At 35.8% G+C, this 27,455-nt stretch overlaps 2 protein-coding genes, 1 long non-coding RNA gene and 1 pseudogene across 3 annotated transcripts; 1 reads left to right on the plus strand and 3 right to left on the minus strand.

Annotated features, from left to right (window-relative positions):
• Positions 1,826-2,971, minus strand: LOC104710457 (cytosolic sulfotransferase 18-like). Its single transcript, XM_010427068.1, has one exon. The coding sequence runs from the start codon at positions 2,934-2,936 to the stop codon at positions 1,899-1,901; it is 1,038 nt and encodes a 345-aa protein (XP_010425370.1). The 5' UTR covers positions 2,937-2,971; the 3' UTR covers positions 1,826-1,898.
• On the minus strand, positions 3,509-5,974 carry LOC104710458 (BTB/POZ domain-containing protein At3g26490-like). The gene is made up of 4 exons (XM_010427069.2): positions 5,596-5,974; positions 5,423-5,492; positions 4,089-5,333; positions 3,509-4,014 (listed from the first exon to the last, which is right to left on the minus strand). Exons 1-4 carry the CDS (start codon positions 5,652-5,654, stop codon positions 3,625-3,627), a joined length of 1,764 nt encoding a protein of 587 aa, XP_010425371.1. The 5' UTR covers positions 5,655-5,974; the 3' UTR covers positions 3,509-3,624.
• On the plus strand, positions 11,751-13,382 carry LOC104710459. The gene is made up of 3 exons (XR_755010.1): positions 11,751-11,960; positions 12,219-12,287; positions 12,893-13,382. It is a non-coding gene; the product is annotated as an uncharacterized LOC104710459 (long non-coding RNA).
• LOC104710460 lies at positions 25,807-26,707 on the minus strand (annotated as a pseudogene).

Raw genomic sequence — 27,455 nt, forward strand, 5'->3', positions numbered from 1 at the left:
TCGCTTGTGCGTACACACAAGAAGCACATCCACTTGTATTGCCACAATTCATCTATAGCCTCGTAGACCCTTATTTGATATTACATATATCCTCGCCAATTTATATTTATATTGTACAGTACTGATATTGGATTATGAATAGGGAGTATCGATAATATATGGTCCTCTCGAAAAGAAAAATAAAAAGGTATCAATAATGGGTGCAAAACTGCCAAAGTTGGAAATAAAATCAACATTAATATCTCTATTTAATTATACTGTATATTTATTAGTAATTATATTTTGATATTTGATATACATTTTAAATTTAATAATTAAACGAATTGTTAAATTCGAGGGTTTCCAATTTAACTATAACTAGGTAACAATCCGTACATAGTGGTACAAAATAATTATTTAATATTTTTACTGTAATTTTTATTTACAAAATCTATTATATTTATGGGTAATTGAAATATTAAAAATTCGATTATGTAGTATATATCTATAAAAAAATTTGTATAATAATTAAAATTTAACCCGTGAGAGTTATTATAATATCAATCTTATATTATTATATAATATGAACAAAGGGTTCTTAAAATTCATTTTAAAGATTTTATGAAAATATAATTAAAAGATATAATTAAGTTAGAAAGATAATATAAAAATATAATTTTGGGTGTTAATTGTATTTTTGAAAAAATACAATGGTAAATAAATGTAAATATTTTTAAAAGCTGATGACAAATAAAGGAAAGAGTGTCATGAGCTCTGTAATGCTGACACGTCAGCTTTTTTGTCAAAATGTTGCTCTATTAATATATAGGGGATCATAAGAATAACCATGTATTGCTATTTTATCAAAACCAATATCATCTGGTTGTGTGCTTCTGTTTTTACCATACTAGATTTTTACCCGCAAATAACAATGCAAAAACTATTATCGGTAAACTCAAAAAAAAAAAAAAAATCAAAGCGAAAAAATGTAAGTTATTATACCTTCAATAATCTATATATATATATAGGTATTATATTTTAAAAATACAAAAAATTATGTAATATATAGAGATAATCTAGTTTCATGTAATAAATGAATTATCATAACCAAATAATGTTCACAGGACGACGAAGAAACCTTGACTTGAGCAACAAGAAACCAGTATGAATTTATACTCACACCATCAATTCTTCTTAAATTCGCTGACTTAAACTCCTACTGATCGACAACAACTTGCATAACATCTGCTTAAGCTGAATATGAATAGATCAAAGAGGGCCCTGTTCGGGAGAGAATCGCTGCGACTAATTCCAGCGACCGGAATTTCCTTTAGTTTTTTTTCTAACTTCACTTTCATCTCTCTTTCAATTTTTTTAAATTCTGGTCGCTGCGACTCTAAATTAAAGATTTCAGAATCGCTGTTTCATTCAGCGATAGAAACCCAAGCTTTAATTTGAACAGCGACAGCCGCTAACTTTTTAAAAATCAAATTGCCATTAAAGCTACTTGCAGATCTGTAAGTTTTTTTTGCAGAAGGAGAAGCTGCCATTATCGAGATTTGCAGAACTTTACATATTTATAATTATACCCTTTAAAAATTCATAATTGCAAAACTTACATGTAAAAAAAAAAAAGAAAAAAAAATTGCAAAACTGTCGCTTAAAAGAGTCGCGCGAGAGTTAAAAGAACAGGCCCGAGATTGATGGAATCATGGAAACATAAGTTGCAGAGGAGGATGAAGACTTTGCACACATCAATAAATGAATGGTTAATTACAAAGCCAATTCCTTTTTATTAGAATTCAGTACATTTGCACAAAAGTACAACACAAGATTTATTCTTCCAAATAATAAACAACTTAATACAACGTGTGGTGTAATTAAAAGAGATAAGGATGATTCATTGCATCAAACAAGATTTAGTCGGTCATATTACCATGTTCAAGCAGACCAGAGCCCTTGAATTTTTCTTGCATCAATCCATCGATCCGAGCTGCCATCTCTTGCGTCAGGTAGTTCTGCCAATCTCCAACCTTTCCTTTCCTGAAAAACGCGCTATTCGGATAATAAACCGAAGGACTGATCTCTCTGTTTTTGTCTGCTTGGTTGACATCAAGATTCTTCAGCGTCTCGAAACTGCAAAGTTTCACAACTTTCTCAACGACTCCTTTTTCCTCTTCCTCAGCTGTAAATCCATAACCCATAAACTGAGCCAGTCTTTTCACATGCGGCAAAGGATCAGCTCTCATCGTCTCGTACTTGAGAAACAAAACCTTATCTGGATGCTCTTGGTAAGTTTTCCAATACCCCAAGACATGATCTAGATAAGGACCGAACAGCGAAATACCTCGACAGAACATATCAAAAGACTCCTCAAGACTGTTGAGAGAGCCAACATCTGACTTTTCCTTTTCAAAGAAAGCCCACTTGGAGATGAACGCGTCCTTTGGGTCTCTCCATATGTAAACAATTTTACAACCCGATTTCGCAACCGATTTGGGTAACAAATCGTGCGGGATATGAGTCGCAAACAGAGTGTTTTCTTTTTCTTTGAGTGCATCACCTTTAGGGAACAAAGCGAAATCTGTCTCAATGAAAGGAACAAGCTCGTGAGGGTTGTGTTTTAGGAGAGGGTTGGAGGAATCGTCGTCTTCGAAGCGAGTTCGATTGGCGGTGGTGAAGGTTAGAGCTTTGAGCCAAGTGGTACCTGACTTTGGATAGGTACAAACGAGGATGTCAATGGACCGTGCTTGGAAGAAGTTTTGCGCGTAAAGGCAACCTTCTAGAACAGGCTGTATGAACCAGTAACCACCATACTCGATCAACGGAGCCTTGGAAAACCAGCCTTCCACGTGAGGAAACGTGGCGATCAAGTCTTGGTACCGTTTCTGATTCTTCTCGAACTCCGTCTTGGTCTCCTCTTGGTGGCTCGGTAGTATGGTCATCTCTGATTCCATTAATGGAGAGAAAGATGATATGAGGAACTCGTGTTGTGTTCTGTGTCTGGACAGAGTTTGGTTTGTTGGTTAAGTAATGAAGTTAGTTCCACCGACGTTTTAAAATGCCATAATTGAAATAGATCATCCCCACAGCCCTCATAATATATATATTATATTACTGTCATAATTCTCAGCCATTCGACTCCGATAATTGGAAATATTAAATTTACATAAAACAACTTAGATAGACAACTCCAATAAGTGACATGCATTGGTATTTGGTAGTAGATGCATGCCTTGATTATTTTGACTCCAATGTCGTCGATAATTAGTGTTATCAGAAAGAGGGCATTTTTTAAATTGTCCCATAAATTAATTTGGTTTTTAGGTTTTGGGTTGAATTGAATTTTTTTTGGTTCAGTTTTGACTGGAAATCTCTAACTGAAGTGAACTAGTAAAGAAACATAATATCAAGAAATGACAAAATGAACCGAACAAGAAATTACAAATATTGAATTTATTAAACAAAATTTATCAAATAAAGATTATATATATATATTCTCTTTATTGTTGGGTTATACAATGTCATGTAACAAATGATGAATTGTTCAGAACCAAATTCACAGGGGCGTCGAAGACAATTTGACTTGAGCAACAAGAAACCAGTATGAAAAAAAAAAAAAAATACTCACACCATCAATTCTTCTTAAATTCGTTGACTTAAACTCCTACTGATGGACAACAACTTGCATAACATCTTCTTAGGTTGTCTCGGGATCGCACAAAGCGCCATAAACCTAGAAGGTGTGCTTTGAAACCCTCCGATTGGTTTGATTTCATCTCTTTCTTCTTCTACTCTTTCTTCTCTTCTCGTTGTAAAGCTTCTCCTCAAAACCGCTGTTTCATTCCTGGTGATATTGTTTGCTGTTGTAGCAATTGTGGCTCGTGCTTGCTCGAAAAAGAGGATTTGTACGATCACTCTCAACGGAAGCAGCTCGTTCTGTGCAGCCTTCTTGCTTGCCTCTACTGATAGTTTCTTGCAGTCCAAGATTCTGCATAACCTCTTTCTCTCACACTTTTCAATCTTTTGATGAACCTGCAATACAAAGAGAGTGTGAGATGCTTTCTCAGTGTATGTTATTAGATAACACTTTCTTGATTGCTTTTTACCTTAAGAAAGACATCAATCGCTTTGTATAATTCGTCATGACAAATCCTTGAAGCATCAGGTATCGATTCAGCCAGTTCAACAAACTTGGACACTGTTAACTTCACATCTCTAGCAATCTCCTGAAGATACGAATCAACAAGCTTTGCTACTTTACACAACAATGGAGGAGAAGATGAAGTAGACAGAGATCTTCTAATCTCTTGTATCTCTTCCATATTGATGTTTTCTTCAGAACAAGACCTTCTATGTTCTGTTCTTGTCCCTGTTGGCCTTATCTCAGGACTAATCTGAGACAGAAACTGCTTCACCATCATCCTCATAACATCTACATCGTATAACATACCTGACTTATTCGGTAAAGGTATCAACAGCTCGCTAACAGTTGCCTTATCCAGTTGATTCCCGGCTTTTATCGCGAGTTCCATCTTCGAAGAAGACGAAACATTCATAACATTTGCCATTTTAAGTAGCCGAAGCAAGAAACTACAAGGAACTGCAGATTTTTCCGCTGGCAGAAGAGAAATAACAGATTCCAAAACAAGATTTGAATCCGCAGAGCTTTCTTCAATACTCGGTAGCCATTTAGATGCATAGATCCTAAGAGCATTCCCGATTAATCTTGGAGATATACTCCGGTTTGATGATATTATCGCTACCATTGTTCTCCGGTAAAGATCTAAACTCAAATCAGCTAAATCTTCTCCCCACCACCTCAAACTCTCTGCCCCCTTACTTACTCCACCATTACACATGCTTTCATCTCTTCTTCTCCTTGACCTGTTTCTCAACAAACCTGTCTCCAGTTGTGTTGAGAACTCCTCACCAGGGGATAGAGTTACACCGTTGGCAATCGCCTCGATGCATCTGTCTGTGATCCCAAGATCTTGAGACCATAAAGGTAACACCTTTGTGGTCTGAAGCGTGACAAAAGAGTCTCTCCAACTTCTGAAGACACAAGAAGTCAAGAAAAGATCAAGCCTTTGAACAAGATTCTCAGTCTCCCCGAGCTCCACTTCTTCAGTCATACCGAGATACTCAGCTGCACAACGTACCGCAACAACATTGTGAGCACAAAGAGTGATTGTGATGCCGTAACAGAACTTAGCACAGAGCTCAAAAGCTTCTGTTTCGGCCGGGAAATCAACGAGTTGAATCACTTGCTGCTGCTCTTGCGAGGTTTCGGTTTCTGATGATTGAGACGAGACTAAGTTCTTCAAACGCAAGCATTTTGATAACATCGGAAACTGTCAAATTGCATTGCCAAGAAAACAAAAATAATCAGAAATCAAAACTGTTACGAGATATTTTTTAAAAAAGTTGAAAGTTTTGAAACCTTGTGAAGAAGATATTTGGTGGATTTGACTTGGATTATAAGATCATTCATCAAATCAGAAGACACAGACCTGGAGATTTAAAAAAACAGAGCAGTCAAAAGATCTGAGATTGGTTAAAACAGAGGATTCGAAAATTTGAGAGACAGAGAGGCGAACTGGTTCCTTATTTTACCTTACAGCTTCCACAGTGTAGAATGTATCAGGTCGGAACCCTAATTCCATGAACTTCATCTCCGGTTAACCGGAGAATTCGGATCCGGTTCGCCGGGAAATCAAGAAGTGATACAACTCAGAACAGAGGGTCTCCAGCGAAATTACGGCCAGAGACTTGTACCGTCCAGTTTTGGTCTCCGTTAAGTTCGCCGGAAACTTAACAGAAGACAGTGGTGGTAGTCTGGTAGATAGCTTGACGGTGGAGGTTTCGTCAATTAGTTCGACCAGGAACGATGTGATGATCTGCGAGAACAGAATTTGATTTGGGTAAAAAACAGTTCTTCTATGAAAGTTTCGATTTTTTGGACTCTGTTGTGTAGAAGGAATGATCTGTTATTATAGAGAGTATAGGAGTGAGTGGTTGTTGTAATATAAATAATAATTTATTTTCTTTTGTCAGATGTATTTTTTTAAGGTTTAGCCTTGAGAAATCATTAGCTTTTCTTTTTTTGTCACACACCTGAGAACTTTCGTATAATCAAATTTAGCAGAAAGCACAAAAGTATATGGTTCACCAGATAATAATATTTATTTTTTTTTTTAAAAGTTAAAGTAAAAAGTTGATAATGAATGATAAACTAATTCTCTTAATTTGTAGTTGCATGTATTATACTCCCTCCGTTTCAATATATAAGATGTTTTGGCCTCTTTTCTTTGTTTCAAAATATAAGATGTCTTGTAACTTTCCATGCAAATTTTAATATATATTTAATAATCTACAATCATTACTTATGCAGTCTTCTTTATTATTGGTTGAATCTTTTTTAATTTAAATATATATGATACTTTTAAAAAAAAAAGTAAACTATCTTAATATGTGTGTCTTACCTTAAGCATCCTATATTTTGAAACGGAGGGAGTATAATAAAGAAGATAGTAGTTTCACAAAATATTCTCTACTAAAACTAAGCCGTGATTTTTATTTTATTTTTTTTTGCCGTCATCAGCTGTAAATTTATAATAGGGGATTACAACATTTTTTTTTTTTTTTAGGGGATTACCACATTGAAGTTGTAGGTTTCTGAGTTTTAACCGTATTTTAATATTTTTCATCATTTTACTATCCATATTCTTTTTGCCAACCATATCTTTATGAAACTCAGCATTTAGCATGATTACCTTGAACTTTTTCCATTTATATCATGTAATTATTTGTCATTTTTCTAACTAATATAATGGATCTACTAGGTTTTGTATTTCTCTTTTATAGTTGAATATCAATAGGTTATGTATCGGATACCCCATCTAATAAAACAATACTTTTTTTTGTTTTCTTTTTCCTACTATTATTACTTTCTTTTTCATACTCATAGGCCTTCGTACGAACTCGAGGAATTAATATCAATAATTTTAAAGCTGATGATTGTTCCTCAAATGATGAAAATATTGAAAAGTATGTATGATTTTTTATTTAATCGAATGAAAAAGGCTTTATAATTTGTATTGAATGTCAAAGCATGACATGTGGTGTGTAGGTACTTTCACGTATTCATGGAACGTCACTTTAGGCAACTTCTCATTTGTAAAAAGATTAATGTAAGAATTTTACGTACTTAGGTGGTATACTATGTTCAACAATAACCTTACATATCGTATATAATGCATCAATTATATTTAAAATAGTATATGATACTTAGAATATAAAATAGTGCTGATTAATAGTAAACAATAACGAAACAAATTTTACCGTGAACAATATAGATTATAAACATTTGAACACATGTGGCAACACAGTATTACTCAACTAAAAATATCTTGGTCAAAAGACAATAAAATTTAAGTGCATTTACTTCTAAGAATTAGACAAATGTTGGGATATTAAGATCAAAAATATTTGAAAAGGTAAACCCTGTTTTTGAGTCAAAATCTCCATATTAGATTTTCAATCTAAAAATAAAAAGACAATAAAACCAATAATTGGAAAAAATCTTAATAGATTGTATTTTCGTGACTACAAAAGGCAAAACGCCATGTGAATTGTCTGTCCATCGTCTTTTGATCATTGCAAATTCGACGCCGCTTGTTTTTATTATTTATTAACATTTTCTTACTTAAAAAAAGATGCAAACATTCTTTTTAAGTATTTTTGTACCTCCAAATCATTACTTTATCGAGTATTAGTTTATATAAAAAGAAGTTGAGAGAGATTAGATGAACTTTAATAAAACAAGATTGGAATGATGAAGAATATACAAAAGTGGTATGTATGAGCTGAAACTAGTATATAAACTCAAAGCTAATATTAGTATTACATTGTGTACATGTTATATATGAAAAACCACACACAAAAGCAGATAGATAGTTTTAAAATGAAGAAAATTATGAATTTTGGTATATAGCAATTTTTTTGTACAACTAAAATAAATGAAAACAGCAATTAAGAAAGAGAAAAAAAAGGATAATAGTCAGGTAAAAGTCACTCTCAAATAGTTCTACTTTTGGTTTAGATAGGCTAATTGGTTGGGATTTTTCTATTTGGTTTCCCTTTCAGGCTCCCCACAGCCGTAATCACCTTAGGATTCTGTTTTTGTCATTTCGTTCTAATTCATTGTCTTATCTTCAATTCGAGACATATATAACCAATGTTATCCAAGTGTTTGGCAAGAACGTACATCTTGTCAAATTAACGAATGAAACTTACGTTATTGTAAGCTACATGCAAATACGCTCTTTGATGATTTTCTAGCGTAAATTTTGTTACGTTATAAATTAAATTGGATTAACTTGTGTTGTGTTAGGAGTAATATCACATATGAAAAAGATGAGATCTGATGTGATATATATATATATATATATATATACATATATCTATCTATAAGAATCAAAGTTCATCTACTAATTGCTAACTGACTTTGTAAATTAAAAATTCATAAACATTGACATGATATGAGAAGGCGAACACTACATGATCACAAAATAACACGATAAATTGACTAATCTTGGAACCAATCATATAGTATGTTTAGTTGAAATGAATGGTCCAAAAAAAACTTCCAACTTGATGAAAATCTTGTATATATGAGATATGAGGAGATTATAGTTAGTATAATATATGAAGATATAAGTTAATTCGTTTATTTCTTATTGCCTTTGAATGAAAATTGATAAACAACTTTGGTTATAGCTTTAAACCGTACAAAATAATAAAGATCATAGAGATGATTTCCCTCTATATATGCAAATATTAACTAGCTAGCGTTTTAAATCAGTTTTGATTTCTTATTATCAAATTTGTTTATCTAGTAGCAAATAGTAATTTGATTAGACTCTTATATGTGGGGGTTGTTGTAAATGGAACAAGTAGTGTTTCTAAATCATCAATCTTTGAATAAGTCTGTAACGTCTGTTGTACGTATGTGCAACTAAATACAACATACAGTTGAAAAATGGCGTTCATTGTCTCCACAGTTAGGCTTTTACATTACACTTAAGCAAGCCCATGGAATAAAAAAGCGAGACAAGGAAGAAACAAGATTTATGTTTGGTCTTATTGATAAATGAAGATAAATTACCATAATGGTTTTTGTCTAAGGTCTGTCTACGATAGAGGAATCATCATCCCAATGGGACCGTATCATCACATCACCACAAACACACTTTGTCTTTGTTTCAATTAATGTTGGTCCCAATTTTCTAATTTATTTTTAATTTTAGTCCCAGTTTTTCTATTTTATTTTTATAATATCTTATTTCATTTTCCATCATTTTCTTCTTGCACAAGTTGCAAATTATATGTTTTTTTGGGAAAAATGTCCAAAAAAATCAATTTATAAAAAGTGGTAAAAACACATGAACTTTACTTGTGCTGGACTAAACATCTATTTTTTTTTGGGTTCCAAATAAATCATGAACTTTGTTGATTTTCTAAAAAAAACACTAACATGATTTTACCAAATGAAACACGGCTCTGTGATTAACAGTGTGTTGGCGTGGATCATTGTTTTTGCATTTCGTTTTCTGTTTTCATTTTGCTTGTGATCTTGTTTACTGAATGTTTATATTTTGTTTTAGTGTACTCAAATAGATGACAAAGGCAACCTTTTTGGTTTTAGATCTCTTGTCGAGACACTAAAAAAAAAAAAGGAAAGAGAGTTATGCGAGTCCTACATAACCTGTTGTGGATCTTCAAGATTAAATTCGGCGGAAGATAGTTGAACACGAGTCCGAAAATGCACGACGTGATGAGGAGCATCGACAGTCTCAATCTAGCTTTGAGAAACTCCTCGCCTTCATGAAAAACAAAAAATCATGAGTTGGAAGCTTTTACGGCTTATACTCCTACTGACCATGAACCAACCACACCTGCCATCCCTACAGCCACCACACAAGCCACGAGAGTAGGCACCACACCAGCCACCGGATTAGTCACCACCTCAGCGGCCAATTCTCCTTTGTCTAACCCTTCTTCCAACTTATGAACTTGATCTGGTATTTGGTTTTGTTGTGTTGTAAACTTTTTTAGGATGATAATCATTTGGTATGATTATGATGATATGTTGGTATGGTAAGGACGATATTGTGGTATAATTAGTATTTTAAATCATCATTTTATTTTTTATTAATAGCATTTTAAATTCAGAAATTAACCAATATAAAAAATATGACCAGTTTATGACCAAACCAAATTACAAAAACTCCAAACTCAGACTCTTGTGTTAGTCCCAAAACCGTCTCTGCGATAGGACTGCCAAATATGGTTACAAAATTGTCCTAAGTAAACTTCGTTGCATTTTAGCCAGAAATGTGCAACTTCCACTACTAGTCACTTACTCGTCGCTTATATACGACTATACTTTCTAGTCGGAACTGAGTCACAAATTAGAAACTATGGTGCGACCGTTTTATTTTGCAATCGGTTTTTTACGACTAACATAAATGGTCGCTGCGACTACTTAGCGACTATTATAGGAGTCGCAAATGGCATGTTTTCTTGTAGTGTAAATCAAGTAGATTACAATTTTTGATTCAATTTATATTTCAAAATATAAAAATCAATGAAATTGATATTCTTCATAAAAGCTTTTGAATTTTTAAATTTTTTAAGAAACTTAAATTTAAAAAATAATAGTTGCAAAAAAAATCATAATTATTATATCAAAAAAAATTATTTGCCCCATGTTAATTTTAGTTCTGGATCTGCCAATAATATGTAATAATTATAATTAAAATTTATTCTAACAAGTTTAATCTTTAAACTATTAAAATAGTCATTTGAAATAATAACCAGATCGATATATGACTGGCACAAAGCAGTATGGTTCTCTTTCTCTACTTTACTCAATGGAATTTAGACTATCTACAACGGTCGTTGCTCACCCAAAATTCTTTTATTAAAAATTAATAAAATAATATAAAAGGAGAGAGAAGAAGAGAGAATGGTTTTTAAAGTCCTCGGAGTAGAAACGTTTCTCAATTTGTTTTTACACATGTCAACTTCTTATTAGTTATACAATAAATTTTTTTTTTTTTTTTGAGAAACGGTGAAGACTTCTCCCCTTGTAGATGCTCTTATTCCCAACTTGACTAGTTTTTCATGATTATTTAGCAACTGGAGACAGACTTTTCGAGGGACAAAAAAAAATAGCAACTGAATCGTCTATTTAGGACATGTCCAATGATAGTTGTTTTTAGAAGTACTATTAATTAAAAATTAAAAGATAATAATAAAAGAAGATAAAAGTTGAGAAACGTTTCTTCTATGAGAACTGTAAAAATCGATTCTCTGGACAGAGAGAACATGTGTCAATTTTTAATAAAGTAATTTTCTTTCTTCAAATTTTTCTTTACATATATAATAATATTAAAGTAAAATAATTAAAATATATTATTCTAAGAAACGAATGAGTGTTGCTGCCGATGTAGAAGATCTTAGGGCAAATCCATCAAAGGATGTAAGCAGCATCTTAAGAGTTTCTAAAGTATTACATGTGATTAAATTTAATTGTTTTTGTATAATTTAGTTTAGAATCGTTTTTTAGCTAAGATGTTTTTGGTATGTTTAGAAACTTGGCTGTGTCAGTTTCTGATTGAGTGGGAGAAAAATAAAATTTTTCTTTTATTTTTTTTGTTAATTATATTTCTCTCTCTTCTCTCTCGTCTCTCTCGTCTCTCTCCTTTAATCGACAGAAGAAGAAGAAGACATGAACCGACAAGGCGGTGGTGGGATTGAAGAAGAAGAAGAAATTAACTGACAAGGCGGTGGTGGACAACGGCTGAGATCAGCTAGACCCACCACAATTCACGATTGTGCTCTCGCGGCGATCTTATTGCTTGCAGCGGCTCCTTAAAGACAACCCTTCTCTTCTCAATGAATGCAATCCCGTCGTATGTCCCCCTCCCCACTTTCTTTTCTTCTGTGTTGTTTTGCTGAATTCCAAATCTGTTACTAAAAAACTCCTATTTTGATATGTGTTTGGTTCGGTACCGGATCGATTTAGACTAGTGAATGAATTTGAAGTTTTGGTGGTGAATTTGCATTTGAATCTGGCGAAATCATATGCCCATGAATCAAAAATCTTGTTTTCTTATGTATAATTTGTTTTCTTGCGATCTCCACTGACTTATAAAAAATTGCCAATTCAGCTTGCTGGTGGCAATGCTGCTCTTGCTCTTGCGGTGACTGTGACATCCAACTTATTAGGAATTTTAAGTGTAAGTCACCTTCTTTCATATTAGTGCTTCCCCTTTGAAACTCGAGTTGATCATGCAGTTTTTAGTCAGATTGTTTCCTGGTCTATATTTCAGATTTCTGATAAGCAAATTCTTTCACAAATAGTATATCTGTATATGACCTTGTATTATGAGTAGGGTTCAAAATCTTTACTTGGGAAACTCTGTATCTATGAGTAGGATTCAAAGTCTTTATAAAAAATGGAATAAGTATTGCAATTATGAAAGCTTTATGGCTATATGGTACAACTGTGAAAGCTTTATGTTCAATGGCTGTTGTTGGAAATAGCTATAGGAATGTTTTATTGGAAATTTTAATAGCATCTTTTGTGTCACTCATATGGAAAAGAAGAAAGCTTTCGTTGTTTTGGTCTGGTTTATGTGAGGTCTAAACTCTTTATTCTTTTTCTGCTTATAAAGTATATGACTAATCTCTCATTACGAACATCTCTGATATAATTGGCTACATTCACTAATGTTTCTATGAATATTCGACAAACAGGCTGTTCCACACGTCTCTGACATACCATTGTTTCTATAATCTCTCATTAAGAACATCTCTGACATACCATTGTTTCTATAAACAGGCAAATATTATCTGAACCTTTTGAATCTGTAATGTGGCAACGCAGCTAGCAGCGGTGGCAGCATTGTGTGTGCAATACGAATCTGAGTTTAGACCAAATATGAGTATAGTTGTAAAAGCTCTGCAGCCACTTCTCAAACCTCCAGCGCCAGTCCCAGTACCTGAATCATGAGTATATGCGCCTTTTAAATACCCCCCGGTGTCTTCTTCGTGTAACAGAGTTAGATTCTTTGTTCATACAAAGTAAGAATTTTACTCTGATTTGGGAAAGAACATAAAAGTATAATAAGATCATAACTTTGTTTTTTTTTTGAGGGGATGGAGTTATTAGTCAGCATTTTGGTTTGAAACAAGAGTGTATTCTTATGTTGCATTTTGCTTATGTGCTGTATTGGAAACAGGCTTTGCTTGATTGGCGTGGAGAACAAAAGATGTATTGCAATTTGTGTTCTTTCTTTTTTCCTTTCTAGATAAGTACAGCCATTTGAGTTTTGGTCCATTTACAGTCAACAGAAGGCCTATTAAAATAAATAGTTTGGCACAAATTATATGGGAAAAGTTTGGCACAAATCAATATTAAAATTAATCATTTCATAATCTATTTTTAATATGCTTTTATGTAATGTTTGTTTAAATTTTTATTGAATGCAATATTTTTAAGTTTTTTTAAAGTATACAAGTCTTATGAATTTAAACAAATTACCATAATAATTTACAATAAAAATATATATATATATATATATATATATTTTTAAGAACCTCAAATTTAACAACCTTCAATGGACCCATGAAATATCTAAGTTTCTTAAGAAGTTCTTAATTTCATTTTTTTCCAAAATTAAGAATAGGATATGTTTTAAGATACTTTGTTTAAATCCTTTGATGGCAATGCCCTTATGTGGCCCAGTGGAATATTACAGATGCGTGTGTGGTTGTCTTACCCGTCACAAAATTTAGCAGACCTGTGGTCCCATTTAGCTGCAAAATTATCATTTTAGTAGACACAAATTTTAATCAAAAAAATAAGTAAACACAATATATATATATATATATATATATATATATTTTTTTTAAAAGCTTTCTATTTAAATTGTAAAGAATAAAATATTACAAAAGCAGTCCAATTTCAGAATCTGTTATGAGAAAGGCCAGATAATTAGACGGGCATGCCCCATTAAAACAAATATAGTAGAATTTATGTGGAAACCTAAGGAGAAGGTAGCCGATGGAATAGTAGACGTCGCATTTATGGTGAGGAGAACTCAGAAGTTGAGCATCACTAAGGAGAGGGGTGGATCCAACTCGCACATGCTAGAAATCTTACTGCGTATAGTTGTGTCAAGAAGCCGAATCAAGGTTTCTCTAGATCGTAACATTTGACGGTGGAGCCATTGATTGCGTTCTTCCCAGATTAAGTAGAGAGTGCATTGCCAAGCTAGAAGGGTGAGTCTTATCTGTGCCTTGGAGCCATGTAGAGATTGCATGTGACCAAGAGTAATCTCCCATGAAGTGGTCGGTTGGATCCCGCATTTAGAGGCGATTGTAGACCAGATGGACCAGGTGAAGCTGCAGGTATACTATAGGTGGTCTCGACTCTCCGGGCAAGAGTTGCAGAGCAGACAGGAGGGGTCTGTTTGAAGTCCCCACTGCAAGATCCGATCTCGAGTTGGGCACCGATTTAACACCAAGAGCCAAGTATGGAAGCTATGCTTAGGGATGCCTCTTGAATTCCATACCGCTTTACGCCAAGGGACCAGAGGGGATGGAAAGTGGAGAAGACGATAGATTTGGCCCGTTGAGCACTTTTGGTATGCTTTTCCTTCTAACTCCAACTCATAATAGTCCTCGCGATCTATAAGATTCAGAGTAGTGATGTAGGTAAGTAAAGATACATGTTTGTCTGTTCATGCATGAGGCAGTGACCAGCGTTCTTGTCGGTACAACTGATTCAATGTTGCATTCGGATGGATTCCTAGTCGAGAGTCAGCAGCAGTAGAGAGGAACTCCTTGATTTTTCCAAATGGAGACCAGTTGTCGGACCAAAATCTACAGGTAATACCATTTTCAACTTGCATCTTTATCCAACCATGCACCTCATCTTGCATTTTCACTAGCTTATTTGCCAGCCATGAGTAATTCTGCCTCGGTTTCATTGTCCAGTAATTGTTTAGTGATCCACGCAAGAAATGATGGATGAACCATGCAACCCACACTGAGCCAGATTGGAAGAAGAGGAGCCATATGAGCTTTATGAGGCACACACTATTCTAAAAATTGAGATCACGTACCCCCAACCCTCTTTTACTCTTCGGTTTAGTTACTACTTCCCACGAGACTCTAGCAGTGTGAGGACCTTCCACATTCCCTTTCCATAAGTAAGCACTACACAGAGAGTGGATCTTGGATATACATTTTTTTGGAAGAGCAAAAGTGGAACACCAAAAATTGGAGATCCCATCAATGACTGTGTTAATGAGAAGTAGCCTACCAGCAAAGGATAAGTGCCTCGCACACTAGTTGTTAATCTTTGCTTTTACCTGTTGTAGCAGCGGCTCACAATCTTGCATTTGTCAGATTTTTTTGTGCAGAGTGGGACGCCTAAGTATCGTACAGGGAGGCAGCCATGATTTAGCCCTGTGGAGGTGGTGATTTGGTTTATTTACTCTTCGGTAAGACCCCCCGTAAAAAATGATGATTTTTGGCGACTGATTGCTAGCCCCGAGCGATCTTCAAACTCCTTCAACACTTGGAGAATATTCTGAACCGATGAGAGGGAACCATCAACAAATATGAGCAGATGATCTAGCAAAGCACACGTGAGTAAGCTTCGCTGTTTCACAATTATGATGATATCCAAACTTCCTCTCCTTTGCAGCTCTATTTAGCATTAGTGATAGGTTGTTCATTGCTATGACAAACAGGTAAGGAGAGAGTGGATCACCTTGCCTCTGACCACGATTACCCTTGAAATACCCATAAACCATACCATTATACCAACCGTGAAATTAGTGGTGCATATACACGCTTGAAGTCACCGCAAGTACTGGTCCGGTAGTGCGATCCCTTTCAGACAGTTGAACAGAAAATCCCATGAGATGGTATCAAAAGCCTTTGCAATATCAACTTTAATTACTATGCGCTTTGGTCCTGCAGCATTATGGTAACCATTCACAATTTCAGCTGCAAGGACGGTGTTTTCCAGTAGTAGTCGATCCTTAACAAATGCAATTTGGTTTAGCAGGATAAGGGAAGGGAGAATAGGCTTTAGCTTGGAGACAACAAGCTTGGAGATCACTTTGTACAGAGTATTGAGGCAGGAGATGGGCCGATAGTCAACTATTTTTGATGCTCCAGGCCACTTTGGCACTAGAGTTAAGATGGTGGCATTGGTAGTAGCTGGAAGAAAAGAGGAACGTAAAAAGTTTACAATGGCAGTAGTGACCTCCACACCCAGCGTATCCCATGCTGCCTTATAGAAACCTGATGTAAGTCCATCTGGTCCTGGCGCTTTGTTTGGGTTGATCTCCATCATCACCTGTGTAATCTGTGCAGGAGTTGGAATTGATATCATTACCTCTGACTGCGCTTGAGAGCATCTGAATGGATTAAGCATATGGAACCACTCTTGTGTTGACCAGGTAGAAGGAATCGACGACCTGTCAGGGACTAAAATAGACTTAAAGTGGGCAACAGCCAGTTCACTCATTTCAATCGGGTCTACCAGCAGATCCCCTGAGTCAAGGAGAAAGGAGCTTATGGTGTTTTAGCTTGCACGTGCCTGGCAGACCTTTAAGAGGTATTCAAATCACCCTCCTTGAGCCAATTAACTCGAGATTTTTGCTTGAAGTAACTCTCCTCAATGTCCCTCAAGATGTTCCACTTGGCATGAAGGTCACCTTCTAGCTGGAAATGGTGTGGGGTTGGATCATTCTAAACTTGTACCTGCACATCTTGCAACAAACGGTTAGCCCCACTCCCTCTCTCCTGTATTTTTGAAAAGTTCTCTCTGTTTATATTTTGTAAGTCACCCTTGATAACTTTTTGCTTCCAACAGAAATCAGCAAGGTTGTCTGCAAAGCTTCCGGCATGAATCCAAGCCTCATCCACTAACTGGTGGAAGTTGGGATGTTTAGTAAGGTAATTGAAGAATTTTAAAGGTCTAGTTCCGGTTTTAGGGAGTTGGTATGCAAGGTCTACTAAGCTAGGCGAATGGTCTGAGAGGAGGGGGGGGGGGGGGGAGGTAGTGATGCTATCTGGGAACAAAGAGATCCAATGATTGTTGACAAGCAACCGATCGAGTTTCTTTGCAATAGGATTGACGGGTTAATTGTTGCTCCAAGTAAACATTGGACCTTGGAATCTCAAATCAAATAAATTCATCTGTGACAAACAGTCTTTAAATTCAGTTATGGATCATGATTGACGGGTTTAGGAAGGTAGTGATGCTATCTGGGAACAAAGAGATCCAATGATTGTTGACAAGCAACCGATCGAGTTTCTTTGCAATAGGATTGACGGGTTAATTGTTGCTCCAAGTAAACATTGGACCTTGGAATCTCAAATCAAATAAATTCATCTGTGACAAACAGTCTTTAAATTCAGTTATGGATCATGATAGACTGTTCACTGATGAGGAGGAGTGTTCCTGAGGATGAATTATCTGATTGAAATCCCCACCCACTAGCCAAGGACATGTATCCAGGGATAAGTGTTGATGTAGTTGCATCAGCTCCACCCAAAGGTTCCTTCTCTCATCTCTTAGGTTTGACGCATAAACGGCAGTGAACAGAAACTGAATTTTGTTAGCAATGTTGACTTCACAGGTAAGTGTTTGGCGAGATTGGTAGAGTACTCGTAGAGATGTCGGATCCTTCCAGATTACAATAATGCGCCCATCCTCATCAGATAAATGGTTAGAGGTATGATTCCATCCCTTGCAGACATTCTCCATGATTTGAGAAAGACTAGTTCTTTTATATGTGTTTCCAAACTAGCTCCAAAAAGCGGCTGATAAGTCCTAAGCCAATTACAAAAGGGTTGATGCTTATCCGGGTCATTTAGACCTCATATATTCTAAATTTTTTTTTTTGTATCCATTAAAGAGGAGCTGGTGGATCTTCCTGTGGAGGAGGAGAGACATCCATCAATAGCTCACTAGCAGTAGCCAAAAAAGGAGGGTGGGGGAGAGTGGTAGGGGGACTCTTGTCCTTAGGCAGCATGGGCTGCAACGGGGGCTGCGAAGGGAGGGGTGGGAGGTAGTGATGCTATCTGGGAACAAAGAGATCCAATGATTGTTGACAAGCAACCGATCGAGTTTCTTTGCAATAGGATTGACGGGTTAATTGTTGCTCCAAGTAAACATTGGACCTTGGAATCTCAAATCAAATAAATTCATCTGTGACAAACAGTCTTTAAATTCAGTTATGGATCATGATAGACTGTTCACTGATGAGGAGGAGTGTTCCTGAGGATGAATTATCTGATTGAAATCCCCACCCACTAGCCAAGGACATGTATCCAGGGATAAGTGTTGATGTAGTTGCATCAGCTCCACCCAAAGGTTCCTTCTCTCATCTCTTAGGTTTGACGCATAAACGGCAGTGAACAGAAACTGAATTTTGTTAGCAATGTTGACTTCACAGGTAAGTGTTTGGCGAGATTGGTAGAGTACTCGTAGAGATGTCGGATCCTTCCAGATTACAATAATGCGCCCATCCTCATCAGATAAATGGTTAGAGGTATGATTCCATCCCTTGCAGACATTCTCCATGATTTGAGAAAGACTAGTTCTTTTATATGTGTTTCCAAACTAGCTCCAAAAAGCGGCTGATAAGTCCTAAGCCAATTACAAAAGGGTTGATGCTTATCCGGGTCATTTAGACCTCATATATTCTAAATTTTTTTTTTGTATCCATTAAAGAGGAGCTGGTGGATCTCCTTGTGGAGGAGGAGAGACATCCATCAATAGCTCACTAGCAATAGCCAAAAAAGGAGGGTGGGAGAGAGTGGTAGGGGGACTCTTGTCCTTAGGCAGCATGGGCTGCAACGGGGGCTGCGAAGGGAGGGGTGGGAGGTAGTGATGCTATCTGGGAACAAAGAGATCCAATGATTGTTGACAAGCAACCGATCGAGTTTCTTTGCAATAGGATTGACGGGTTAATTGTTGCTCCAAGTAAACATTGGACCTTGGAATCTCAAATCAAATAAATTCATCTGTGACAAACAGTCTTTAAATTCAGTTATGGATCATGATAGACTGTTCACTGATGAGGAGGAGTGTTCCTGAGGATGAATTATCTGATTGAAATCCCCACCCACTAGCCAAGGACATGTATCCAGGGATAAGTGTTGATGTAGTTGCATCAGCTCCACCCAAAGGTTCCTTCTCTCATCTCTTAGGTTTGACGCATAAACGGCAGTGAACAGAAACTGAATTTTGTTAGCAATGTTGACTTCACAGGTAAGTGTTTGGCGAGATTGGTAGAGTACTCGTAGAGATGTCGGATCCTTCCAGATTACAATAATGCGCCCATCCTCATCAGATAAATGGTTAGAGGTATGATTCCATCCCTTGCAGACATTCTCCATGATTTGAGAAAGACTAGTTCTTTTATATGTGTTTCCAAACTAGCTCCAAAAAGCGGCTGATAAGTCCTAAGCCAATTACAAAAGGGTTGATGCTTATCCGGGTCATTTAGACCTCATATATTCTAAATTTTTTTTTTTGTATCCATTAAAGAGGAGCTGGTGGATCTTCCTGTGGAGGAGGAGAGACATCCATCAATAGCTCACTAGCAGTAGCCAAAAAAGGAGGGTGGGGGAGAGTGGTAGGGGGACTCTTGTCCTTAGGCAGCATGGGCTGCAACGGGGGCTGCGAAGGGAGGGGTGGGAGGTAGTGATGCTATCTGGGAACAAAGAGATCCAATGATTGTTGACAAGCAACCGATCGAGTTTCTTTGCAATAGGATTGACGGGTTAATTGTTGCTCCAAGTAAACATTGGACCTTGGAATCTCAAATCAAATAAATTCATCTGTGACAAACAGTCTTTAAATTCAGTTATGGATCATGATAGACTGTTCACTGATGAGGAGGAGTGTTCCTGAGGATGAATTATCTAATTGAAATCCCCACCCACTAGCCAAGGACATGTATCCAGGGATAAGTGTTGCTGCAGTTGCATCAGCTCCACCTAAAGGTCCGTTCTCTCATCTCTTAGGTTTGACGCATAAACGGCAGTGAACACAAACTGAATTTTGTTAGCAATGTTGACTTCACAGGTAAATGTTTGGCGAGATTGGTGGAGTACTCGTAGAGATGTCGGATCCTTCCAGATTACAATAATGCGCCCATCCTCATCAGATAAATGGTTAGAGGTATGATTCCATCTCTTGCAGACATTCTCCATGATTTGAGAAAGACTAAGTTCTTTTATATGTCTTTCCAAACTAGCTCCAAAAAGCAGCTGATAAGTCCTAAGCCAATTACAAAAGGGTTGATGCTTATCCGGGTCATTTAGACCTCATATATTCTAATTTTTTTTTGTATCCATTAAAGAGGAGCAGATGGATCTCCCTGTGGAGGAGGAGAGACATCCATCAATAGCTCACTAGCAGTAGCCAAAAAAGGAGGGTGGGGGAGAGTGGTAGGGGGACTGTTGTCCTTAGGCAGCATGGGCTGCAACGGGGGCTGCGAAGGGAGGGGTGGGAACAGGATCGTTTAAGGGTAGTGTTTTGCAGTTTAATTGGGGAGTGGGGGTAAGGGGCACCAGTTTGAGTTAGAGAAGCCGAGACTCTAATGATCATAGACAGATTGTGATCAAATCTTGGTATATTCACAGCTAGGATAGTATGGGTTTCAAAGGGTGGTGTTTTTAGTGGGTTAATAAGGGTTTTGGTATGGTTTCGGTGGTTTTTGAGAGGCAGGTTACAATGATTCTGGGAGTTAGGATCAGTTGTGGAAGTCAGGATAGGGAGAGAAGACGAAGTGGTAGGGTCATTGGCGGCTTGGGACAGGGCGTCAAACGAGTTAGGGATATGACTGAATCTGTGGTTGGTGGTAAAGAGGTAGGATTGGAGGGAGAGGCAGTAATAGGGTTAGACTGTAATGGGGTATCCAGGAGATCAACCAGAGAAGATTGGGGCTTCTTTAGAACTTTTTCTTTGCTCTTTTGTTTAGTAACTACTCAGCTTTCCTTTTGTGTAGTAGGTTGCAGCACAGGAGGCACCTGAAAGCATTTTTTGGCAATGTGCCCTAGCTCCTTACAATGAGAGTATGTTGGAGGGAGCCAATGATACTCGATCTTGACTTCAACAACTTAACCATTGTCCCTAGTGTATTCCACCACATCCGGGAGATTTTTGACAAGGTCAATAAGAACCTTTGCATGAGACACTTTTAAACTCACCAGATTTATTGTGAAATCGTCAGTTTCTTTCGGATCACCTACTAGGCCTGCTATAAGATTGATGCCTTCATTGGTTCGTAGGTCCAATGGTACATCAAGCATGTGAATCCAAATTGGAATGGAATCCAACGGAGGAGTAGCAGAAGAGTAATGGGGAGCCCAAGGAGCAGTATGGAACATTGAGTCCCCAATGTACCATATGCACTTCTCCAGAACCTTTTGCCGGATAAAGTCATTTGGGATTCTAACAAGCACAGAATTCGAGTGATGATTTACATGAATCTCCAAACGACGACCTTTGCCCCACATGTGGTTAAGGACGCTCTAAATTTAGTGAAAGAGTGGAGGTCGACCATTGAAAAAGCAGAGAATAAAGTCTTTGTGCAACTCTGCTCCTCTTTGGAACACAGCGTCCGAGATGTGAGTAGTGGGTCTACCAGTTTCAGTATATGTAACAAGAGCAATTTGGTGAAGAGATCTGTCAACGGATTTACAGGATTTTATCAATAAGGGTTTTTGGGGCAGACAAAGGGGGATTGGCTTGAGTTGAGTTAGATCTCTAAGTTAGAGGTACATCAGTGCTTTGAGAAGTAGCATCTTGGGGCAATAACCCCACGGAGGGGACCGAAGCAGTAGGTTTTGGGTTTGGGGAGAGGCTGATACTTAGCTGGGGAGCAAGGGGAGGGGTAGGATTAAGGGAAGCAGAGGCTTTGTTCGTGAGCAGGGGTGAAGTAGATTTAGGGTTAAGGACAATAAATTTACCAGTTCCAGTAGTTTGTTTTGCAACAGTGATTTCAGATCTAGGGTTTTGAGTACCTGAATTTGATGCTACAGGGTTTAGCTCTTCAACCGAATGCATTTCCACATCGGTAGTAGGAGAGGAAGAAAGTACAGTGGTAACAACATCCGACTGAGACACAGACACGACAGTCCTTGAAGTTTCGGCAGTTTGCAATGAGTGTGGTCTCGGAGCCTTTGCCACAATAGGAGATAGAGGTGGAAAGTTAGAAATGATACATGAAGGAAGGGTGTCCGGGGGCCAGGAGAGAGGAGCGGAGGAAGAAGTTCACCACCAGCGGTGGGAAGCCTTGAAGTCAGGACGGAAGCACGACCATCAGAGAACCAGCAGTTTTTCATTGGGAACCGTGTCAGAGAGAATTAAAATTAAACCATTACTTACTTTGTTTCAACTATTTTGACACAATATATATTTGCATTTTAAAGTAACGAAAACTATTAATTCAATCTGTATTAGTATCAAACCTTAAAAAAAAACGTAGTCGTATCTATCATGTCATAGATAGTAGTATATTTTGAGTATATCTATATACTTATTTAAGCAATCCTTTAAACAAATAACCTTACTCCATGTAAAATATTACACAAAATACCACTGTATTTTAATACAAAATATAATAATAGAATTTTAATATTAATTTGTTGTAACCTGAAAATGATTATCCAAAAAAATAGTAATTATTAATTTATTAGATATAAGAAATCATTAATAAAATAATTTCGAAATTATTTAATAAAATAATAATAAAATTATTTCGAAATTATGTATTAAAATAATTAAACAGATTCTATTTATTGTTTCAGAAATCTTAGGAAACAATAACAAACTATTTAGAAAATTATAAAACTTAAATTTATTTATAAAACTAAGATTAAATATTTACATATCTAAATCATTTAATAATAACAAATATATATTAAAATTAGGATACAACATTGTTTATATTTTTAAAATATATCTATATACTTATTTAAGCTATGTTGTTAAAAATTTAACCAGTTCTGATGTGACATATTACGAAAATGCTATTATATTTTAATTATTCTAATAACTAACAAAAGAAAAGTTTAGATTTGTTTACAAAATAATAAAACTCTATTTATTGTTTCATAAATCTTAGGAAATAATAACAAACTATTTAATTGGCTAAAACTTAATTGTTTATACACAATATTCACTATATAAACAATACTAAGTGTATAATATTGATAATATACATAACCTAATTGTAATTTTCACCTATAAAATTAATATACAACATGTTATACCAATAACTTCAATTTGTAAATTTGGTATATTAAGATCTCTAAACACGATCACATCAATTTGTAATACCAAATCACGGGTCAATACATGTTTTGTTGGATTTTTTTGGCTTTACCGAATGTATAATTAACGAATTTGATATTGCACCAAACCAAAATAGTAGTACCAACTACGGGTCGAAATCAGAGTATGACCTTAAGTAAATTAAATATATGATTTTATAAAATATATAGAATTAAGAAATTTTCTACTATTATTTTGTAACAAACAAATCCAAATTTATATAAATATTTCCTCATGCTGGTAACGTTATTCTACNCTTATTTAAGCTATGTTGTTAAAAATTTAACCAGTTCTGATGTGACATATTACGAAAATGCTATTATATTTTAATTATTCTAATAACTAACAAAAGAAAAGTATCGATTTATTTACAAAATAATAAAACTCTATTTATTGTTTCATAAATCTTAGGAAATAATAACAAACTATTTAATTGGCTAAAACTTAATTGTTTATACACAATATTCACTATATAAACAATACTAAGTGTATAATATTGATAATATACATAACCTAATTGTAATTTTCACCTATAAAATTAATATACAACATGTTATACCAATAACTTCAATTTGTAAATTTGGTATATTAAGATCTCTAAACACGATCACATCAATTTGTAATACCAAATCACGGGTCAATACATATTTTGTTGGATTTTTTGGCTTTACCGAATGTATAATTAACGAACTTGATATTGCACCAAACCAAAATAGTAGTACCAACTACGGGTCGAAATCAGAGTATGACCTTAAGTAAATTAAATATATGATTTTATAAAATATATAGAATTAAGAAATTTTCTACTATTATTTTGTAACAAACAAATCCAAATTTATATAAATATTTCCTCATGCTGGTAACGTTATTCTACAAAATATTAACGTGTATTTATGAGTCGGGTAATAAAACGGGTAATGAGACGGGTAACGAAACGCTCAAAAATTAAATTAATATCTAATACTCGATCATTATTCATGGATAATATAATTATTATACCTTTCACTCGACCCTAAAACTGCGGGTACCTTTTTTCGGGACGAATATAAACCGAAAACGTGTCCAATACGGGTGTCGGTAGTAGTTTCCATGCCTACCTATTAGTAGTTTAATATGAATCAAAATTCACCATATAGTACTATATTATATAACATGTAAATGAATGATACAACATAAACATAATATTATCAAATAACAAAATAAAAAAAAAATCTCCACGCTACCAGCGCAGATTATTATCTAGTTTGTACTTGAAAATGAAGTTAATTTAGGTTTAAGCATTTTTATCGGTTTAAATCTTGAAACTTTTCAAATGGTTTGCCATTTTCATGTTTTATATCACTCCATTCAAGAACATGTAATGATCAGAATCCTGAGTGTCCGACATATGCAATCTCTTATTTGATTAAAATGGTAAATTTCCTTTTTTATAGTGTTTTTTTAACTAGTATTAGAAAAAAGGGTATATGTACTAAATAGCACAATTCTGGAACATAATTAACTAAATACCACAACTGAACAGTAGCAGCTCAGATTCAATTTTTACATTTTTATATGACTACTTTAGCCCTCTCCCCCTCTTTCCCTTCCTCTCTCTCCCTAGGCCTCTCTCCTTTCCTCTCTCTCTCCCCCTCTCTCCCTTCCTCTCTCCCCTCTCTCCCTTCCTCTCTTTCCCCCTCTCTCCCTTCCTCTCTCTCTCCCCCTCTCTCCCTTCCCCTCTCTCCCTTCCTCTCTCTCCCCCTTTCTCCCTCCGCCTCTCTCTCCTTCCTCTCTCCCTCCGCCTCTCTCCCTTCCTCTCTCTCCCCCTCTCTCCCTCTCAGCGTTGAATCTGAAAACCTCTCTCTCCTTCCTCTCTCTCCCCCTCTCTCCCTCCGCCTCTCTCCCTTCCTCTCTCTCCCCCTCTCTCTCTCCCCCTCTCTCCCTCTCAGCGTTGAATCTGAAAAAGTGAAAATTCCCCAGAATATTATTGTTGGATCATTTCTTCTACCCTCTTCTGGATTTCCCAAAAACTGTTTATGACTTTTTAATTATATTATTTTGTAATGTAACATGTTACAAGTTATTGGTTTCCATTATATTTTTTCTTTTACAAAATGTTATTTTTTTAAAACACATGTAGTTTTAGGTACACAATTAAACTCTCTCTCATGTATATAAGGGCATGTTTATAGGGGGATCAGGTGAAGGTGTTCTTAGAGGAGAAATATTGTAAGATCAAGTCTTAAGAACTTTTATTAAAGAGTTAGTTATTGGGAGAACAGGTATAAGATCTTAAGATTTAATAATATAATATTCTTATAGAAATTTAAAAATGTTTAATAAATACAAAGATTAATGTTTAATAAATAATTTAAGAATGTTTAAAACTATTTAATAATATAATGTTTATTAATATTCTTAAACATATTACAATTATAAAAAATTTATAAAATAAATTGGCCTTCTTTATTATAGCTTCTTCCTTCCCTTGTGTTTGAATCAATTCTTCATGAAATTGAGAAGTCGGTGGGCTGCGCAATGTTGACATCCTCAAACTCATTATCATCTGCAGAAGAAAGAATGAGATGTATTCATCAAGCCGTTCATAGCTTTCTATATCTAGAAGACTAGAATGCAATACAACACATGGGAGGCTCATTGATCAGATATAAACAGGAATCAGGTTCAGCTAGATATACATCCACAAATGTTTTAAAGAGTTCAACCTTTCAATAAGATGGACACAAATCAACGAAGTTTAAAGTTTTCAGAAACCAAAGAAACGTATAAAAATAACTAGTTAAGTAAGATGCATGATGCATTACCACATTTCTATAAACCAAAAAGGAGTTGACATTATCAGAACAAGATAAAAGGGGTAAAGAGCTGAGGTATAAGTACCTTTCCTCAAAGCCAGAGCCACGACTGCATCATTCTCAACCTAAAAAAAAAACAAGCAAAAGAAACAACATTTATCTAACTTAAAATACACAAACGGTGGCATTGTCCACATACCTAAGATGGTTCTTCATTAAACTTGAACAAGAATTGTTTATTCATTCCCCAACATTGGCAGGAAAAGATAAGTAAAATAGATGATACAGTCAAAACGTTTAATACCTTCTGATCCGCTAAAGTCTTTGAGTCTTCTAATATTTCTTCAGTAGACATTAAAACGAGACCTGCTTGCTAACTGGTTGTTCAATGAGGGCAAATCAGTTTCTGCTTAACATCCAAACCAGTCTCAGTTGGATCACATTGGATAAAGTAAGTTGTTTTCATCCGCTTCACACGAATATACATGGCCTGCAAAAACAAGATTACACAAACTAATCAATACTACAACCAACATGGGCCAAATCCTAGTTTTTCTTCGATTGATTAAAGCAAAAAAATCTTCACTTTCCCGGTACAATAAGTAAAGAATGGTCAAATAAAGATTGAATGAACTAAGAACAATCAAACTGAAGCAACGAAGTAGAAACATACCATGGCAAGACAAGGATGAACAATTCACTCTTCTTCCGCTGCCGATTCCGATCAAAATCTGTTACCCAGATGCCAGAAAAGATAAATTATTAGACTTTCAGCGACAATTCCCACAAATCCCTAGCCGACGAGACAGAGGAGACAGAGAAGACGACGAGATCTTGAGCTTCGCGACACAGAGGAGATCTCTAGACTTCGCGAGACAGAGGAGACGACGATAATCGGTGGATCCGGAGTAGACGACGAGACGACGAGGAGACGGTTGCTCCGGTGTTTCAATCGCCGGACAGAGGAGAAGACGATGAGGAAAAAAAAATCTCTCGTGATTTCGCCTGTTCGATTTTTCAGAGAAAAGAAGAAAAATAAAAAAGAAACGTCGAATGAAATGAAAAAAATAAAAGGTTTCTTTCGTTTACCAGCTGACACGTCAGCAGAAGAAGACATGAAGAACAGATCTTAATTAAGATCATTTCATCTGATCTTGTGGGCACTATTCACTAAATTCTAATTTTTTAAGGCCCAAGATCATATGGGGTGATCCCCTATAAACATGACCTAAGGG

The sequence above is a fragment of the Camelina sativa genome, chromosome 9, assembly GCF_000633955.1.
Source record: "Camelina sativa cultivar DH55 chromosome 9, Cs, whole genome shotgun sequence".
Lineage (NCBI taxonomy): Eukaryota > Viridiplantae > Streptophyta > Magnoliopsida > Brassicales > Brassicaceae > Camelina > Camelina sativa.